Raw genomic sequence first — 22180 nt, 5'->3', positions numbered from 1 at the left:
GTTTTGATTAAAATGTTGGTGTAATTTTAAAAAATTTCCTTGAAATACCAAAAAATTAAAAATTCCCCAAAATATTTTTCCGCGGAAAATCATAGAAAATCTTTAAGATTTTCTTTACTAACATGACAAATTTGAGTGGTAATATTATTCTGTGATGTGTCTAGATCGAAATTCATTAATTTATTTCCTGCTATCAATTAATTTAAAGATTTTATGGTAATTTTTCTAAATATACCCAATAATTAATAATACTTATACGCCACAGGGGCCATACATTTAATTCTTTCATAACTTTTCAAATTTTTGATTATTCCGACTGATTTTTTCATGGAATATTCCTTACACTATCAGCAATCACTCACTAAAAATAATTATTTAAAACATTTAAATTTGTTCGATGAATTTCTAAAGACGCAAAAATTATTTTATTTTATGTTTCACATAAAATGTTATATTATAAAACTAAAAAGTCCAGTCAAATCAAGTTACGTGGGGCTTTGATTTTTTTTTTTTTTTTTGACTCCCAAAATGTATGTTTCTCAATAAATTAAAACCATTTTTTAACTATAAAAGAGTCCATAGAAGTACCACTTGGTAAAAATACCTTTCGCAGATGCCCTCAACATTTATCTGATAAAGTTTCTGATCCTATACAAATTTTAAAATTTTTGTTCTAATATTTTTCTCCATTAGGTACTTAAATCCTCTTAATTTTTTTTTTTTTGGTTACACCAAATTTAAAATTTTTATTTCCTTTTACATTTTTTGTGAAAATATGTATTTCTTTTTTACCTCTTTGCTATTCCTTGGAAGTGAACAACAACAGCAGAATTCTCTGTTACACACCAAAGCTATTTAATATTCAAATCACAAGACAAGACACTGTCAAATTCCTGTTAAAAGTTGTTAATAAAGTAAATAATGAACTAAGTACGAGGGTGCAGGGGTATGAAAACAGAAATGAAACAAAATGAATGGAGGCAAATGTAACAGATAGCAGAGCAGGCACAGTGGGATCAAAAGAACAAAAATATTTTTATAATAAAAATTATACTGCTAAATTGCTAATAGAGCAAGGAATATTTAACAAAAATTTCAGGCTGAATATTCAAATATTCATAAAGTTATGCAAGAATTCAATTTGTGACCCTTGGTGCGTATAAGTGTTATTAATTATTGGGTATTTTTAGAAAAATTGCCCTAAAATCATTAAATTCATTGATATTGGAAAATAAATTAATGCATTTTAGTCTAGACACTTCACAGAATAATATCATCATACAAGATTAATAAGTAAGTTAAGAAAATCTTGAACAATTTCTGTTATAAAACCGGAAAATAAATTTTTGGAAAATTTTATTTTTTTGGTAGTTTACGAAAAAAGTTGAAAATTATTCCAAAGAATTATTTTTAATGGGAAATACATTTAGGTGGATAATCTGCATGTTTTATTGAATAAATCTACGCAAAAAATCATATATCTGTGGCTATAAAATCCTGAACAAAATTAACCATTTATCTGATATCAAGTCTCTTTGGTGAAATAGCTATTTTGGATATTTTGGTTATAAATGTTAGAATTTGTTACATAAATCAATTTTTTTAAATATATATTTACTTCAGAAATTGTCGAATAGTGCAAAGAATATTCTCTAAAAAAATCAGGCTCAAAAATCAAATATTCATAGAGATATGAAAGAATTAAATTTGTGACCCTTGGAGCGTATAAGTGTTATTAATTATTGGGTATATTTAGAAAAATTGCCATAAAATCTTGAGATTAATCTATAGACGGAAATAAATGAATACATTTGAGACTAGACACTTCACAGAATAATATCGCCATACACAATTACCCTGTTAGAGAAGAAATTCTTGAAAAATTTTCATGATTTCTATAGAAAAACTATTTTGGGGAACTTTTTAATTTTTTTGATATTTCATGAAGAATTTGAACATTGTTGCAAATAATTATTTTTTGAGGTAAAAAAAATTAGTTTCATAATCTACAGGATCTATTGAATAAATCTACGTAAGAAATTATACAACTGTGGCTAAAAAAATCTTCAAAAAAATTCACCATTTATCTGATATTAAGTCTGTTGGTTGAAATAGCTGTTTTTGGATATTTTTGTTTTAAATATTAAAATTTATTTTTAAAATTATTATTTTTTTCAAAATAATTTCTTATTTTTTTCTTTTTCGGGTATTGCTAATAGTGCAGAGAATGTTATCTAAAAAATTCAGGCTGAATAGTCAAATATTTGTAAAGTTATGATAGAATTACTTTTGTGACTCATGTGGCGTATAAGTGTTATTAATTATTGGGTATACTTAGAAAAAGTGCCATAAAATCTTTCAATTAATTGATAGAAGGAAATAAATGAATGCATGTTATTGCAGAGACTTTACAGAATAATATCGCCACCAAAAATTACCATATCAGAGAAGAAAATCTTGGAAATTTTCTATTTCTCTTGAAAAAAATATTTTGGAACATTTTTTTATTTTTTTGTATTTTATGAAAACTTAAAATATTTTCATAAAAAATAATTTTTTAATGGGAAATAAATATAATTTCATCATCTACACCATTTATTAAATATATATATGTAAAAACGAACCCATGTTTGAAAATCGAATACGGTAAAAATCGACAATTTCTGTGTGGACTCAAGCCGATTGTGTAAAATTATTATTTTTGGGTATTTCTTTTTTTTCTTAATTGTTATAATAACTGAATAATATTATGTATTGAAACAGCGAAGCATGTTTCCTACTCCACACGATCTCCTGAATATATGTACGTAAAAAATATTCCACAAAAATGTGTTTTACAGTCCAATATACCTGATAGACACTACAATATACCTGATAGACTCTACAAAAAGGCTAAAACCTTCAAAACACTGACAGTGATGCGCTACCTTTATGTGGGGAGTATGTGAAAACATGGACCTATATTGAAAATTTTTTGTATGCATGTATATCAGAGCCCTTCCAGAACCCCCCATACGAAATTACAGCCATTTCGGAGGGGAAAATGCGGCTAAAGGCTTCAAAGTACAGAACATGGGTCGGAATATCATTATATGGAAACTACCAAAACGTAAAGCTGTATTGGTAGTTTTTGGTTGGGAGATTTGACATCCGATGAGAACCTGAAAAATCAAATTGGAGTCACTTCGGTTGATAAAAGTCCTCAAACTCCCCAAAATATCGACATTTAAGATATAGCGTTATATGAGGACCAGCCTAATAAGTGAACCTATATTGATAAATTTTGGTAGGAAGATTTGACATCCCATGACTGCCTGAAATACCAAGTTATAGCTGATTAAGATGAAAAGAGTTGCCCAAATCCTCCAAATTATCGAATAATGACAGGTGCCGATATAGGGATTCTACCCGTAAACATGGGCCCATATAAACGTTTTTTGGTTGGGAGATTTTCTACCCATTGAGAATCCTATATACCAAATTACAGCTGATTAGGTTGAGTTATGCGCCCAAGCTCCCCAAAACATCGAATATTACCATTGAATACCATTATACCAAAACATCGAACGGTACCATTGTATGGGGACTACCCTTAACAAGTGGACGAATATTAATAATTTTTAGAAGGGAAATTTTCTACTTAGTGAGAACCCAAAATATAAAATAGCAGCAAATTTGGTTGGAAAACGTGTCCATGTTCCTCAAAACCCCGAATACTAAGAGGTTTCCTTTACAAGGGGGGCTACCCCGAATCTTGGGCCAATATTGGTCATTTTTGTTAGAGATATTTTCTACCCAGTGAGATTCCAAAATACAAAATTACAGACAATTTGGTTGAAAAATGTGCCCAAAAGTTTCCAAATACCGAATATTGGAGCGTATCGGTAGCCTCAATATAGGCTACCTAGAAAAAGTGGACCGATATATTCCATTTTCAATACCAATCATCCTAGGTGAAATAGCAATGTGTGTGCAAAATTTCAAAGCTCTAACTTCAATATTGTGAGCTCTGTCTCTAATAGTTTTTTATACGCCCATGGGGGCCTCTGAGAAAAAAATTCCGCAGGAGCCCAACCTATAAAATTTTAGCCTACCATAAAATTAAAAAACTTTCAGTTCCCCAAAAAAAAAAATATTTGGTTCCATTTTCTAGTCACTGTGCCTTGTAATCAGATTCGTGACATATACCACCCTATACCATGTCTGTCGGCCTATCCGCTTAAGGCTTGGGGTCTACCTACAAAAAACAAAACACGATAATGCACCCACACATTATTACAACAAAAGAAGAAGTAAATCTTCCCGCCATTGTTGTTGTTGCTTTTGAGGCACTGTAAGGTAGGTAGGTAAGTCCCCGATGTTTGTCATCCTCTTTTGCGTTGTCTTCAGTTTCTTCTCCGGCACGATTTTATGTAGGAGGCATAGAGGCGAGCGAATACAGCGAAGCAAAAGATTATGCAAATTAGTTTAAAGCAATGCAAAGAAGAGAATCGGAAAACAACAACAACGATGACGATGGCGAACTTTTTTTGCAAAAAAAAACACCAAAAAGACGTGAAGTACATTAAAAATTCGTCACGCTTTTTTCTTGAGGGGGACAAAGGAGGAAGAAGGGAAAAAAGAAACAACAAAATGAGGTTCTTAATGAAGAACATTTTTGTTGGTCGGGATATTATGTGAGACCAATTTGCAATTGCTCACAAAGATTAACAATTATTTTAGGTTAGGAGGTTCGTTTCCATTTTCCATTAGGGGTCTACAGAAATAAATCTAGGCAGCACCTCACCCTCCTTGCCATAACCTGATAATTCTGATTCATTAGCGCTGTGGTAGCACCACTTCGCAGAAAAGAGCTTAGGATTTTATTTACGAAGAGACTTCGTTTTTGTCCATTAGGGGGTTTCAGAAAAAAATCGAGTGACCCCCTCTTCCTACTCCTCCTTAGATGATAATGAAGCTTCATTAGCACCACTTCATTTAGACGAAGCTTTGGATTTTATTGCGGTGGTAGCACCACTTCACAGAGGAGAGCATAGGATTTTATTTACAAAGTTCGGCTAGGAGTCCGTTTTTGTACATTAGGTGTCTTCCGAAAAAAAATCTAGTGACCCCCTCTTCCTACTCCTCCTTGGACGATAATGATGCTTCATTAACGCCACTTCACTTAGACGCAGCTTTGGATTTTATTTACGCAATTAATTTCCTTTCAGAGAATTAAGGCCTTCGGAGGTTCGGCATAACTTCTAATGGAAACGTGCTTGGAATTTTATTTCCGATTTTAATTTTTCTAATGGCAAATACGTTTTAAAGAATTAAATTTTAATATCTAATATTTTTTGTGCCCCGAACTCACCTTCAACTTTGGCCAATGCCAATACGGAAATTGTCTGCAGCGCCGGTATCGCCCAGGCGACCAAATGAAAGAGATGTGATTTATTTTCAATGGCCTCATGGCCCCATTTTAGGCCAGCCGCCAAAAACCAGGCAAATGCCAAACATGACCACCATGCAAAGGCTGCCATGCAGCAGAAATACAAAGCCATGAATAGAATGGCACAGGCCGTTGACTGGCGATGACCCTGTATAGAATGATAGACAAGAAAAACAAAAAAATATGAATAACGGATTAGAAAATTTTAATTTTTAAAAGACCAACAAATTTTCTATTCTTTAAGTTATAAAAATCGAATATTGGTTCCTTACCTGTGTAATGGTGGACATCATTTGCAAGCGACCCAACTTGACTGGTGGTGGAAAGGGTTCACGACATGCCACCGAATCACCAGCTCCTAGACCCGCAACATAGGCACAACCCACCACCAAATAGCACACGGCCAAGAAGACTATGGCCCGCTCGGGATAGCGGAAACGCGAAGAGTCTATGAGGAAGGTGAGGACCTGAAAAAGAGATAAAGAAATTTAAAACAAAATTAATAATTATCAATTTCTCGAAAAAATCGTTATAAAACATGGACTTAGAAATACGTAACCAAAATCAATTTGGTGTCATATTATAGAACCACTTGTTGGCTTTAAATCCCCCCCAAAATTTCTTTCTTATCCCTTCATTTCATCAAAATATTCAAGGATTTTCAAAAATACCCAATAATTAATAATACTTATACGCACCCTGCTGCTCTATGAAAAACCTTGAATATCTTGCTTTCGGAGCAAAACTCACGCACCATCTTTAGCTCGTAAAAAAGACAAATTTATTGCGGATAATTTCCCACAATAATTGCCATATTAGCATATCTCTACTTTGAAATATTCAAAGATTTTCAAAAATACCAACAAATTAAAATTACGCATACGGTCATATGGACTTCCGCAAAAATAATATAAAATATGAAGTCTCACCAATTCAAGTTTTGAAATATAGAAATTTTAAATAAATTCCCTTCATATTTTGATCGACCTATTCCCTACTAAAAAATGAATGAAAAACTACAGAAAACTAAAAGCAATAATTATAAAATCCTCAAAAAATCTTAGTAAAACGTGGACTTAGAACAGCGTAACCGAATAAATGTTCTGTCATAATATAGATTCAGTTGTTGGCTTTAAATCCCCTCCACAAATTCTTTAGTATCACTTCATTTCTCTATGATATTCCAATATTTCCAAAATTACCCAACAATTAATAACACTTATACGCCCGTATGTACCCAATGGAAAAACTCAAATAACTGGACATCGGAGCTCTACTCATGCACCATTTTTTGGCCCATAAAATATAGGAATTTTTTTGCCATAATTCCATTTTCATATTTCCCATATTATCAATTCCCAACTTCGAAATATTCAGCGATTTTCAAAACCTCCCTTCCCCCAAGCAAATAAAATTACTTATACGCTCTAGAAGAAATTTAGAAAAAAAAAAACATTGATTCGATACCCTCAAGAACAAATCATTATATTTTCCATAATTCCATTTTTATATTTGGCATATTATCAACTCCCAACTTCGAAATATTCAAGGATTTTCAAAAAAAAAAAAAAAAAAAACTTAAAAAATAAAATTACTTATGCGACCAATAGGATATTTGGAAATAAGGACTTGCTAGCCTAGCCCCATATAAAACTTCAGCCACATTTTTGACATTTTAAAAATTTTAGCTGCATTTTTCCGCACCGAAGTGGTTTTAATTTGGCATACTGGATACTTAAAAATCTTTGCGTAAAATGTAGGTCTATTTTTTACATAGTTTTAGCCGAATTTCCCCACCGAAGAGTTGGTAATTTGGCATTGAGGGTTACTGGAGGGTGATTAATTTTTTTCTAGAATATGTAGGTAAATTTTTCGACGTAGTCCCCATATAAAGAAGGACTCGACTCATTTTAGGTGTTTGGAAATCTTAGCCGAAGTTTTTGAAGGAAGAGGTTGGTTCGCATATAGTAAAAACATCTTTCCAGACAAATTTTGATATAGGTCCACACATAATGAAGATCGGTACCCATATAATGAAGGACTAGACTTGTTTTCGGTATTTGGAAATTTTAGCAGGAATTCCTTAACGAAGAGGTCCATGTAGGTCCACGTTTTTTGACATAGCCTCTATAGAAATAATGAACCGACCTGCTTTGGGGTTTTTTTTTTTTTGAAGATTTAATACATGAAGTGTTTCTGAAATTTGGTATTCAACCCGACTTGTTTTCGGTTGTTTACAATTTTAGCCGGAATTCCCTAACGAAGAGGCTGGTGAAAATGTGTTTATATGTTTCCCGAAGATTTTCAATGCAGGGTTTTTTTGGCATAGCCCCTATACAAAGAATGACACGACCTGTTTTGGGTTTATTGAAGATTTTAGTCCCGAACTGTTTCTGAAATTTGCTATTGAAAAAGTTTTCAATGTAGGTGAATGCTTTAAGATTTGTTCCCATATAAAAAATCTGCTTACTTTTCGTTACATTGAATTTCCGATCCCAGATTTCCAAACTGAGGGGCCTGAAATTTGTTATTTTAATTTTTCTCCAATTATACCTTAGCTAATATTTTTAAATGACATAAAAGGGTTTCGACCTTTTCTAAAATAAATATGGAGTTGTGGAGGGTATAAAAAGTTCGACCTGGAGGATTGGAAAAAATAATCCCACATCCACTAAGGCTTCCCTGTTGACCCCAAGTTCCCTATAATTATTATATGCAAATATAATTTTTTTCAACGAGGGTGTGTTGTTGTCTCCCCATGCTGTGAAGTCAATAATGAAGTTCCATATAAAAAACGACAAAAACAACAACAAAAAGTAATACAACAAAATAGCAAAAAAAGACCATAAAATTTCCATAAATGCGTAGTTCATTTTCATACCTCAGAAATCAAATTGAATTGGAAATCAAAAATAGGGAGAGAGGCAGAGAGAGGGGGAGTGAGGTGTGCAGGAGAGGAAAAACTCCATAGGGTTTGGTTTCACATAAACCATAACTTTTCCCTAGTTAATGTTATGACAGCTGTCACAGTTTGATAGAAAAATTTGCATTTGGTCGTAAATTATTGGGTACCAACGCCAGCCACCTACGAGAGATATTTCGATTTTGAAAAAAAATTAAAAAAATGAAATTGGATGGCAAATTGAAATGCTAATTTTTGGATGTAGAAAAAACTGCAAACAAAATTATGGTAGAATAAATTAACCTGTATTTTTAGCCGATTTTTTTGAGAGAGAAAAAAATATTTCTTTTTAAGAAATCCTGCAAATGTCCTTCAGAAAATGTTGGGGGTCTAAGGAACCCTTCTCTATCCTTAATGCTTACTCAGAAAAAACTTTCTAATAGAAAAAATGAAAGCCCTTGCCTTTCTTTTGGGTAAACAGGTTACACCCCCTCCCCTAATTGCATTTCAATTGAAAGAAAAAACATATTTTTCTAAGAAGGCCTGCAAATGTCCTTCTGAAAATATTGGGGGTATATGAGCACCATTCTCTATCCTTAATGCTTACTAAGAAAAACCCCTTCCAATGGAAAAAAGAAAAATCCTTGCCTCTCTTTTGGGTACAAAAGGTTGCATTCCCTCCCCTAATTGAATTTCAAGTAGTCACCTTGCCTCTCTTTTGGTTAAGAAGGTTGCTGCACCTCACTCCTCAGTTGCATTTCAATTAGTTGCCATTCCGATCGACCTTCCAGTATTAGTTATAGTTGACAACTGACAGCATTATTGGTCGATACGATTTTTTTCGATTTGTTTTGGTGATAAATCTCTTCCAAATATTTTTTTTCAAATTTTATCTCTTGCCTATCCCATTTACTGCTGTCAAAAATCTAAATTTCAAGAAAAAAAAACCCCAACAACTTTTTATTTGAAAACAATTTTCCGCTAAACTTGACAAAATAATTGCGGACCATTCCTTTCACTAATGCAAATTGAAATGAAGGCCCGAAAAGAAACTGTCAAACAAACTAATGTGGCCAATATGTCATACAACATTTCACATACACAGACAGATGCACACATACACAGAGATACACATACATATTTATATACATACATATTTTCACATCTATATTTCAGTTTCTGTCTTAAAAATTTGGAAATGTTGTTGGTTTTGGCATTTTTCCTTGCTGTTGTTGACTTAGTTAATATTTATGGCATGGCTAACAACTTGGCCAACAGCAAATAATATTTGTTAATAACAAATTTATCATTGGCCAGAAAGGAAGTGGCTTAAGAAAAAAACACACAACAACAAAAATACAAAAAAGAAAAAAAAATATCATGACCTGCAAATAAACACCGAGAAGGAGCTGAGGGGATCATGGAATATATTTTCCCTCCTTAATTTGGTGCCTTAATTTTCCGGATTTTTTTTCGGACCCCAAAAACCATAATGTAATTTTTCCACACACACACACATACAAAATAAATATATCCTCATAATACTTAGGGAAATGTTTTGAGAAGAAAAAATATTCTCTCCCCCTCAAAGAAGCCACCATTCGAAAATACTGAACCTTAGAAGTCAGGCAAATATGATTAATTGGCATATGGACAATATCAGGAAGAAAATAATATAAGAAACCCAAGAAAATAAATGTAATGGATGCCTGGGAGTGAATACTTAAGGACCAACACGTACATACCCACACACACATACATATGTTATTAAAATAAATGATTGGTTAGGGCAAGAGAAAATCCTTAAAGAAATATATTTATTTGTGAAAAAATAAAACTTCCTTACGAGGGCAGTACCAGTTCCCTAAAACACTTTTCAAGAAATTAAGAGGAGCTTGCACAACCCTCGACCATCGAAAATGCGGCAAAAACCTTCAAAATACCAAAATTGGGGCGGAACCTTTATATGGGAGCTATGTCAAAACATGAACCATACATAGAAAATATTCTGCAACAATGATTATCATGAATTACAGGAACAGCCGTAGAGAAAATGCAACTAAAACCTTCAAAATAAAAGGGCGGAACCGAAAACGGGACAGAACCTTTATGTGGGGGCTATGTCAAAATATGGTATTATGTAGAAAATTTCATGCATAGATGTTTATCACCCCCCAACAACTCGAACTGTATAATTACAGCTACTATGGTGGGAAACTATGACATGGATCTTCACAATATCGCAAATGAGTAGGTACCGTTATACGGGAGCATTAACCAAAAAGTGGATCGATATATTTCATTTGCAATTCCATCTGCTATATTCAGACTGCCAGTTATTTTATCCTGACTCCTGAAGCTTTCAGATCTTTTATATAGATTTCCATATCCTCCAGATCGCCTGTAATAACCTATTCGACCCTCTTTAGGTACCTTTAGCTTGAAACTCGGGTGTTACAGTCTCCCTGAACACATTTACCTTGTTTTTATTACACTCACTGGCCCTTCAAATCATTCGTATCGACTGTCAGAGCCTTCAAGTTATATATAAAAAGTTTCACATGTTCTTCAACTCATCTATTTAGGCTCACAAGCCCATCAGACAAACTGATCCTCCAGTTTGTCGTTATTTAAAAAAACTCACTGACACTTCAACTCCTCTGTATGTAGACCTCCACATCGTACACAAAGTCTCAGGTCTTCTGTATAGAATTTCTGACCCTTCAGCTTGCTCTTGACCTCCAGATCGCCTGTTATAAACTACACGTCCCTTTAGGCACCCTTAACTTGAAACTCGGTTATTATCATTGTTTTTAATTTCTCTTTAAGGATCAGTATTTTCAGGATCTTCAAGTGGCATATAAAGCTTCCAGAAGCCAGAAAGAATAAACACACTGGGACTTCTGTTCGTCTGAATAAACTGTCAGAATCTTCAGATCGCATATAAAGCCTCTACATACAATTCTGTTCATCAGGCTCTCACCCTATATGCCCTTAACATCGTAACTAAACTCTTTCCTTCAGCTCGATTTTTTGAGCCTTAGCTTACCTAAGTAAACATAATCGTCCATATCGAACCTTCAGCATGTCAACACATACACCTTCGGAACCTCCAGCTTGTCTTTCAGAAACTCACACTTCAGCTCGTCTTATGGACAATCAAGGGACTTTCAAATATCATATATTAAGGCTCCATATGCCCTTCAGATCGTCCATATAGACAGACTCTCAAAACCAAAAAATCTTCTGATTTTTAACTGGTTGGCACTAGCCGCTTTAAGCTCGTCGTATAGGCTATCAGAGCCTTTAGATTGCAAATAAGACCTTCAGATCGTCCATATAGACCAGTTCAGATTGTAGAAAAATCTGCCCAGTTCTTCTCCATAGAATTGCTTATCTTTCAGCTGACCCATCAGCTGACCGTATAGATTGTCAGGGCCTTCGGAGGGCATATAAGGCCCAAACGTATCCTTTGGTTCGTCCATATATGGAATTTCTAGTCTCCGCAAAAATCCTCTTGGTCCTTGCCTAGACTCCATAGTCTTTCAGCCCACCTGCAATATTATTTGTTCTTTTCAACTCGCCTGGACTTTCAGGAGTGTAAGTGGACTCCCAGAGTCGTAAGCTTATCTCTGTAGATCTGGAACATGAAGTACCCTTACAGGCCCTTGCAGACACTATCAATGGTCTATACAAAATTACAGGTAGTTCAGATTTTCTACATGTACTCCCTAAAAAAACCTTCCTACTCTTATAAAATCCAAATTAAAATTTTCTGTGCAGAGTTTCTTGTCTCCTCGGACTCCTCTTCTTATCCACATAGTTTATTTTCAGCTGTGCTCGAAGGACCATTGTTTCATGGTGTGTCATACTTCCAATTTTCAACATGGACCCCCTAAAAACCTTGAGATCCATTTCCTTCTTGTATAAAATCCAAATTGGAATCATTCGCAGAGTATCTCGTCCCCTAGAATTTCTCCTTTTTTCACATAGCTTAATTGTAGCTGCGCTCGAAGGACCATTATTTCATGATTTGTCATGCCTAGTGTAATACAAAAGTCCTCCAAATTTCCAACAGGGATCCCCTAAAACCCATCTGTTCAATTTTCTTCTTCTATAAAATCCAAACTGCCAACATCCGCAGAGTTTCTTGTCCCCTCTGAATCCTCCTTTTTTCACATAGCTTTATTCCAGCTGTGCTCGAAGGGCCATTGTTTCAAGATTTGTCATGCCTAGTGCTACACAAAAAATACTTCGAATTTTCTGTGTGGAAATTTATTTCCCTTCCTTTCATTTAAAAAAATCATATTACATTTTTTCGCCGACTACTTGTCTCCTCGAACTCCTCTTAATGGTCGTCTAGCTTAATTCTTGATGTGCTCGAAGGACCATTGTTGCATGATTTGTCATGCAATGAGTGCTATTCAAAAGTGAATCATGAATGGCATGTCATTTAAAAGTTTTTCCATTTGAGAACTATTTAAAATGTTTGTTTGTCTATTCGAAACTCCCCCTTTTTTGGTGCATCTCCATGGCCACCGAATCACCTCCACTTAAATGGTGATGAGCTGCAAGCAAAAACTTTGTTAATATCGTCATCATCATCAGCATTTGCCAACACCACAACCGACCGACTGACTGACAGTTTAACCTCTCAGCTTGGTGTTTGCCCGGCTCAAACACAGAAAGTTTCATCTTTGCACTTTGCAAATGAATTTGTTTGACTTCGTTCGGTACGCTCATCCGTTCGTTTCGATGACAAATGAAGTTTTAATGATGTGGTTTCGGTTTTTCTTTCTGTGAAAATGAAAATGTTTACCCAGAAATGGTAAACTATGCCAAGCCACCAGCAACATCATCCACACCATCATCCACAGCATCCGATTCATCCTCAACAAAACTAAAACGGCAAAACAAAATTTTGGGGAAAAACGCGTAACAATACGTGGTTTTCCCTGCGCTCCATGACAATGAAACTCAGATGACAACTGGTGCTGCTGCAGCTGACTTTGCCACCTAATTCCAAAAACCATGGAGCTGTTGTTGTATTAAGATTTTCAAATTTGTCCCGATTTTTAATGAGAAAACTTTTCAGCCCACCATAGCCCTCCTTTGGTTGACTTTAATTAAATGTCGAAAATAAGAATTCCTTGCATTCAAATTGTTCGAAAGAAATGAAAAATTAGAAACATCTTTGTGTCATTTTTGTATATTCTGCAACTGTTTGTTTGCCTATTTTTCTAATTTTCCATTTTTGATTGTGGATCCCCACATCCCTCCGCCTTCTCCTCCCGCCCACAAAAAGTTATGACACATAATTTGTCACAGAAATCCTAGTCTGTACAGAAACAAACAAAAAAAACTCATTAGAAACATAAGAAGAAAATAATCAAGACAAAAATTCAAGGCACGTTCCGAATAGCCTCCTGAATTTTTCGCACATAAATAAACATTCTTTTACTCACATACTACTTCTTCAAATTCCTACGATACAAATGGGGAAATAGAAGAAGAGGGGAGGAACTTTAGTGAATGGTATGAAAAGATGTAGAAATTTTGACTAAGACCTTTTCTACACGAAGTGAAGGAAGCTCTTAATAGACCTGGACTATGTTGCAAGGAAACGGAAAGACCAGACCATGCTGGAAGCCATTACCAATTTCAGGCGTGCTGAAGTCCTGAAAGAACTGAAGGGCCTGTGAATCTCCTGCAGTTAAGCTGAAAGGTCATAAGAATTATATCGATGTGCTGAAGGATCGGGAGGTGAGAGTAAATGTTTGTGAATATTCCACAGGCCAGCAGAATGGTCCGTGAATGTGTACGTACTACCATGCGGACCATGCTAAAGCTCCAGTGAACCTATTAAAAGCGATCTGAAGGACTAGGTTATCTGAGAATATCTTAGAGGCGAGCTGAAAGGCCAAAGCGATCTGAAGGACTAGGTTGTCTGGGAATCTGTTACAGGCGAGCTGAAAGGCCAAACGGATTATTGGGGAGAACTGAAGGATATGTAGGCAAGATCAAAAGCTTTAGACTATTTGAATGCTGAATTGCTGAATTTCCTGTGAGTGTATTAGAAGTGATCTAAAAGGCCAAGCAGATTATTGGAACGAACTGAAGGGTCGTGGATTTTTCCTTGATGTGCTGATAGGACAAGGAGCTTAGAGGTATGCCATTTTGGAGTCTTCAAAGGTAAGCTGAAGGTCAGTACGGAACCAAAACATACCGGGTATTCAGATAGAGAAGCTGAAGATCCAGGGTGCCTATCACTGGCGAACTCAAAGGTACAGGTGCATTTATATGACCTAAGAGTCTACAAGGCCATCTTCCAGGCCTTGTAGTCTTATGGACTGGAAATTTCTTAATGGCAAACTAAAAGGCCAGATAACTAATTGAGATGAGCTGATTGCCCAAAGAGTCTTCAAAGGCTGGACGAAGGGTAGAGGTAGTGGGAGTCTACATAGATAAATAGAGGTCATGGCATCTATTAGAGCGACCAGAAGAGCCAGTAAATCTATATAGACAAGCTAAAGATTCTGGTAACCTATTACAGCCGAAGTCAGGGGACCAGATGAGGTATAAGGCCAGAAAGATCAGCTAAATATACTGAGAATCTCATACAGGCAAGCTGAAAGGCCAGGAAACTTTATTAAATCGAGCAGAAGGTCGCCGACCCTTCGTCTGTATTTGTGAGACGAAGGACCAAAGAATCTTTATAGTTAATCTGAAGTTCCAGATGTCCAATACAGCGAACAAAACAGTCAGGGAATTTATATTGACAGCTAAGGGATATATTACAGACGATCTGAAAGGGCAGAGAGGTTATGAAGGTGAAGGCAAGCTTAAAGGCCAGAAAGGTAATGAAAGTGAAGGTACCTAGTTGAGCTGTAAGATCTGTGATCCAACATGAAGCGAGCTGGGTGCCTATATAGGTAACCTGAGGTTCAGGATGTCTATTACAGCCAACAGGACATTCAGGAAATTTAGCTAGAAAATATAAAGGTTCTGATAGAATTTTACAGGCGATCTCAAAAGGCTTGAGGAACTCTTACTTGAACTAAAAGATCAGGAATATGAACTAAAGACCAGAAAGGCTATGTGAAAGGTCGGGAAGTATACAATGACTAGCCGAAGGTGATGACAACAGGTAAGCGAGTGGGAGTAAGCTAAAGTTAGGAACGTCTATTACAGCAAAGTGAATACATAGGGAATTTAAGATGAAGATTCTGTGTGCCTATTACAAGCAAAGTCATATGGCCAGGGGTCTCTTTAGATGAGCTATAAGACCAGGACGTTGAACTAAATAGACTAGGAATCTCTTAGGGGCAATCTGACAAGCCAGAAATATTACTAAGCCGAGTAGAAATTTCGTAGAGACTACACATGTACCCTGAAGGGACCAGAAGCCTACATATAAGCGCGGTGTTGGTCTACATAGTTAAGCTGAAGCTCTGGACGACTACCGCAGCGAACAGAACAGGAAATTTAAAGTTTACCTATTACTGGCGAATTCGAAGGGCTAAGAAGTCACATTTAACAAACTAGGGAGATGAAGAAGTGCGTAGTCTATATAGACCAGCTGGGATTCAATTAAAATCTTTATATCTTTATAGTCGGTTCATGCGAGCTATTGGAGCATGATATCTAATAGACTAGTTGATGGGCCACGGATTCTAAGAGATAAGCTGAAAGGCTATGGAATGTAAATAACTGAGCTAAGGCTCAATGAGATCTCTACCGACGAGATGTAGGCCTTGGCAGTCTATCAAAAAGTTAGCACCTCTAAAGAGGTATCGGAGAGTTAACGAATTTACTAAAAGCGTATAAAATGACAAGGCAGTCTAAATAGCCAATCGAAAGGAAAATTTGAAAGGGGCCACTGACCATTACGAAGTCTATAAAATTTATCCGAGCCGCTATTAAGTGCAAAAGGTGAAGTCTTGGAAATGAGTATATTCGACCAATCTAAAATTAGTTATACTCAGGACAGGTAAGAAGCCTCTGAAAGCGTCACAAATGAACATAACCTGTAGGGGAACCACACAAAAAACAGGAAAATACGCTTTAAATTACAATTGCCTTTCATCTTCATTTTTAAATTAACTTTAAATGCAAATACATCAAAATTTTGATTTATATCAAGGTCATCGACATGTCGAACTGAAAAAATAGAAAATTCTATATACATATGTTCTATATACATAACTACTCAATAAATCTTTACAAAATATGGGATTATATTTGAATCTGATATTCAATATATTTTCCCATACAATTTTTCTGCCCTTGGGAAATTTCAAGTAATTCAAAAACGTCTACGCGAAATAAGTAATATCTACTTCTCCTTCTAAGTCCAATTTTTACCGTAAAATGTTTTTAAAGAAATTTTCCACTTACCGTAAATAAACAGCTGGCAACACAAACGGCTGCCCATGAGCCAACCCAATACCTCAATACGGTACGTTCCTTTTCTGGGAAGAACATGGCATGGCAGGGAGCACCACAGTGGAGTTTTTCCTGTAAAAAATCAAGAAAAAAACAGAATAAGTGAAAAATCAATTATCAACAATTTATTTTCATATGAAAATTGCAAATTTAAAATTCAAAAATAAAACGTAGAAGAAAAAAGTTGGTAGCAACGCAATTTTCTAGTAGTAGGAAAAAATTCCAGCGACGCAATTTTCTATTTGCCCCGCAGCAAGAGTTTCTAATGGAGAACCATTTCCATGTAATTCTATACCTGTAGAAGGCGGAGAGGGAGAATAAATAATGCGTCGTTGTGGTCCTTGAAATGTGTTTTCGCTTTATTTTCCTTGGCCCCCAAAGGTATTTTTGTTTTTCAATGACTACCTCCCCATTCTTTCATTGCTATGGAATTCGTTATGGAGTATTTTAAAATTTCATTTCAAATTTGAAGTATAAAAATCAGGTTGTACAACTGATTCTATACAGATGATTTCGTTGTGTGTGTCAAGGGAAAAAATCCGAAGAGTTCATTAAAATTTCAAATTTTCCATTCCACGTCTTTGCAAAAAATCAAAGAACAGCAATGACAATGGAGAAAAAGAAAAATCTTTAAAGAGTTTGAGGAGTTGAATGAAAAGGAAAGTAAAACAGAAAAACATATCAGAACAAAAATATGAAATGAAAAACAAAAAGAAAATACAATAAGAGTGGGGTTTGTTACACAGAAATTTACTCATCTTTCGTAAAAGTCAATATGGTGTGTCAAGAAAACTAAAGTCACCCCCATATTAAGGCAGATGCACAAGGAACAAAGAAAAACATAAAAGAAAATGTGAATCTGTGCAGACAGACTTCCATTAAATGTAGGATTTTAAGCCTTCGCAGAAAGTAAAAGGCTGAGGCAACAATAAAAAGCAATTTTACCATGGCTTTTTATCCCTTTGTCTCTCGATTTTTTTGTCAAGTATTTACTTTTTTAAGCTAAAGTACTTTTTCTTTCAGATTTTTCCTACAGTTATGATATGTAAACATATATTAAAAGTGACAGAAGAAAAAGATTTAAAAAAGAAACTGCAGACAATACCGGGACGATTTACTACAGTCAAAATCGTTTATAGCCACATGTCGGTTATAACGAACGAAATTTCGGAAAATGTTGACTGTCGTTATAAGCGATTTTGCCTGTAGTTCCATTTCATCCTCTCGTGCAGCCTCCAACCTCTATCTAACTTTCAGTCAACATTTTCCGAAATTTCGTTCGTTATAACCGACATGTGGCTATAAACTGTTTTGACTGTAGTAAATCGTCCCGGTAATCCTCTCGTCTTAATGATCCGAGATTTTATAAAGATCTCTAGATCATACCTGCAGCTTTCTTGACCTAGACAACTAGACCGAATGATACACAAAAAATCTGCTAATATAAAATTTTATTGAGAACAAAAATTGATTAAATTTGTAATTTTTCCATTTATATTTATTTGCTTAAGAAGTTTTATCTGTCAGTCCATACAAAAACATTGCAAACTTTATTATTGGATAATAAAACGTAAAACCAGACTCGTTTAAAATTTATATAGACATTTCAGTCTATGCCAGACTTATGGTTAAATTCATATTTTTATTTAGAACAAAAATTAATTATTATTTATTTTATTTGTTAATTCATCAAATTGATAAAGACTTCTAATTGTTCTGATTTCACACACTTCAAAATACCTAGATTATCGAGTAATTATGCCTCTCATGAGTTACCTTTTTCAGTTCTGAATTAAATGTCTCTTTAAATATATTTCTTTCAGTGAAGTAGATCGGCTGTTAAAATTATTTTTATTATTATTATTATTACTCTTATGTTCTTCTACAATACTAAATTTCCTGTAGAGTATATCACCTCTAGATGGTTCTTTATCTTAAGCTTCTATTGAAATTCCATGGCCCTTCAAAAAGTCTTTACAGACATTCTGCTCTTTTCGATTGGCAATATATTCGAAGACCATTTATGGAGTATCTGGTAATTTTTATGGAACTTCTAGGGCTGCAGTTTCTTCTATATAATAAAGATTTCTTTGCTTTTCAAGTTGATTCAATAGATTCATTAACTCCGGAGCTAATATTCTAAAAGGTTAATAGCATTTAGATCCCCTTAGCAAATTCTATACAAACCACAGCTATACAATCTCTCACGACTGCAGTACATCTTTAATGATTTCTTTGTTGGCCATTTGGTCTACTCCTAGTCCTTCACTTCTTCACTGTGTACTCCAAACACATCAGTTTATATTTATATATATAGACAAAGCTCTGAATTAATTATCAAAAATGGTATCTAAATATTTATGAAGTGTTACAAGCCTAAAGTTATAGCTGGTGCTGCAACCAGCTTACCTATAACCATTTCTGGTTCATCAGACCGACTATTGGTTCTTAAAATCGTGTGTAACGGCCAAAGAATGTTCAGACTATTTTCAAAGTCATCTAAACATTTTAGCCAAGACAAAAATTAAATATCTTAATTTAAGCATTTATTGAGAACAAAAATTGATTATTAATTCATCATCTACCCCTCGTTAATGTGAACTCGTTGGCGCTTCAACTCCACCATTGTTAGCCCATTTCCAGTTCTTAATTGCGCCTCACGTCTTCAAATAATTTTTTAAGATTTTCTCTATGATGAGGATCAGTGGCGAGATCCGAAACTATAATCTTCCCTGCCTTACCCCTCGGCGAACAATGCCATACATTCCCCACTAATAAATAGTTGTTTTTTATAAAAGCAAAAAACTGGGATTCAGCCTGAGAAAAACAAAATACAAATGGTATCCCAAATAACTTGCAACACTACTGGTTTCTCTCACCACACGGACTTCTAGATCATTCCTTATGATGAATTATTCGTCTTGTATGTAACGATCCATTTTACATTTAAAGTGATCAAAAATATCCACCAATGTACGAATTTATTGAGAACAAAAATAAATTATTTTTATTGTCCTTTTTAGTTCATCTATGACAACTTCTTTCAGCTGATTTAGTGGTGGAAGTACCCTCCAATTTTAAGAATTTAAATTCTTATTTTGAAATAGTTTTAACATTTATTTCCATTTAAATATGAGGAGATCTGGAAAGCTTCGTAAGACTTTGAAAATGAAATTTAAATTCAAATATGCCAACATGTTCTGGAACTGTAATATAATTTAAGTGCGAAAGAGTACCGGAAAAGAGGACAACACTTCATTTGAAAAACTTGAAAACTTATTTAGAGATGTGCATAATTTGAACCTTCCTCCTCCATGTTCTTTTTAGCACATTTTTCTTGTTGTAACGCCTTTAAATATTTCATTTTGCTTTTAGCACTCTAAAATTGTTCAAGTGCAAGTCTTTTTCACTTTTCATTTTGTCATCACACCTTGATGCTCAAAAGTGGTTTTTTGTTTTCAACCTACAGAAGACCTTTACGGAATCCTTGTATTCTACAAGTGATTGTTTAACAACTGAAATGGAAATGGAGAGGAAGGGCCCACCACTTCCTTGCACAATTTATTTCAGAATGTGTGTGCACAATTTAAAACGTTTTTTGAGGCAACAATCTGCTTGATTTCTTTTTCATTTACCTGCTTCACAGTCGTCTTGTTTCTCATCTTCACTTAAATCCACCAAGGAGTGATCTAAGTCGAAAAGGGGTTCGCCTCTGATTTGACTGACTAGCTGTGACGGAAAGGGCTATGTGTAATGCACGACAACGTGTTTTGCCAGTTGTTGTGCGCTCTGGAGTGCCACAATACATTTTTGACAAGTTGTTGCCTTTCGTTGTTGTTGTTCATCTTCCTCTTCTTCTTGTTATTGTTGTATTTTGTCATGTTCCTCAAGCTGCTGTTAGTGATTTTGATTTTTACTTCGCAACAGAATGAATGTCCCCAAAGGGAATATTCTTCGTGTATGATGTTTTTTCGTATTTCTCTTTGTGTGTGTGTGAGAGCATGGTCTGGTGTGATTTGCAGAATGTTAAACGTGCGTGTTACACACAAGACAACAACAAGAACAATGTGTGTGTGCTCTTCCTATTGAGTAGCACCAACTGACAAACTAACTCTTCTTAGCACAACTCTCAATGTCTGATAACAACACAACATTAAAAGGCGACCGGTCGACCAACGAAAACATTCGGCACAAGCACATAACAGAGGGTTGTTCGTTCGTTCCTTCGTTTGGTTTGCCATTATTGTTCCTTCGCCCGCTCGTTCGTTCTCAATTTAAATGGCTTAGTACCTTTTTAGACGACCAAAGCAATCATCAATGAATGCCCAGGCACAGGCGGCAAACAAAAATGCTATGTTGTCACATTTCATCGCAGCAACACTTGACGAGCCACCAGCAAGTCAGTGGCCCGGTTTGTTGTGTTGTTTGGTGAGGAAAAGTGTAACAATTTCATTTTTGGCGGCAAATAATTTGATGGCGGCAAGTGTAAGGTTAATTAAATTAATTTCCTTTTCGCTGACAAGTGCAATAAAATATGCAATCAATTTTTGTCGATCTCATGAGAATTGTGAACGCAGCTTTCTTTCGTAAATCTGTGATTTCGAAAAAAAAAAATTGTTTGATTGAGGTAAAAGATGAAAAGAGTTAGACCGAACCAACAAAATTTTTTGGTGGAATGGAAAAATATTATAAAAGAAAAATTATTAAGAAGCGGTCGGTTGCAGATAGTTGTATTCAAAAATTAATTAATTTTTGTTCTCAATAAATAACTTGAAAATTAACCTAAGATATTGTTTTGACTTATGCCATATGGATTAATTTATAGGCATACTACCCAATTAGTATGCCATTTTTATTTAAAATTAAATGCATCTCTTGAATAAAAAGTAACTATTTATTAAACACTTAGAAAATTCTATTTTATTTGTCGCCTTTAAAATTTATAGACGCCTCTACATAAGTTCTGCCTGCTGTCGTTTCCCATTCCCCGTCAAAAAATAATTAATTTTTGTTCTCAATAAATATTTTGAAAATGGACAATAAAGAGACTCCCCTAGAGATTTGTTAATATCTGTGCAGCGATATTAGGCTTTCCAGTCAAATTGGCTATAAAATTTATATATAACAACAAGCTCATCCTTTGATTAAAAAATTTTATACACTTCGAAAATTCTCTACAGAGAGCTTATTTCTGTCTCCTTTAAGACTAAAATTTTAAATCTCTATATGAATCCTATTTGCTGTGGGTCATGATTTCTTTCCGATGGCCATCATTTGCCTACAGGGATGGGGTTTTCAAAAATAGAAAAAAATTTTAAATATTCTAAATTATGTTTCCAACAAGCTTTAAGATTTGTTATAGACGAAGACAACCGCAACAACAATTAACTTTTGTTCTCAAT

The 22180-nt window shown here is 34.8% G+C and overlaps 1 protein-coding gene across 1 annotated transcript in view; it reads right to left on the bottom strand.

The window, feature by feature from the left end:
- LOC133321405 (frizzled) overlaps positions 1-22180 on the bottom strand; it is a gene marked incomplete at its 5' end in the record, with an annotated part of 168094 nt that overhangs the window by 99199 nt on the left and 46715 nt on the right. The window contains 3 exons of the mRNA XM_061530493.1: positions 5354-5579; positions 5704-5898; positions 16731-16850. Of these exons, the coding sequence (XP_061386477.1) occupies positions 5354-5579; positions 5704-5898; positions 16731-16850 (541 nt within the window). The remainder of the gene's footprint in view (positions 1-5353; positions 5580-5703; positions 5899-16730; positions 16851-22180) is intronic.

The sequence above is a fragment of the Musca vetustissima genome, unplaced genomic scaffold, assembly GCF_032173495.1.
Source record: "Musca vetustissima isolate MV318-11 ecotype Yass unplaced genomic scaffold, APGP_CSIRO_Mvet_v1 utg17259, whole genome shotgun sequence".
Classification (NCBI taxonomy): domain Eukaryota; kingdom Metazoa; phylum Arthropoda; class Insecta; order Diptera; family Muscidae; genus Musca; species Musca vetustissima.
Note: the sequence above shows the minus strand (reverse complement) of the source record. Positions and strands in the feature narration are given on the sequence as shown.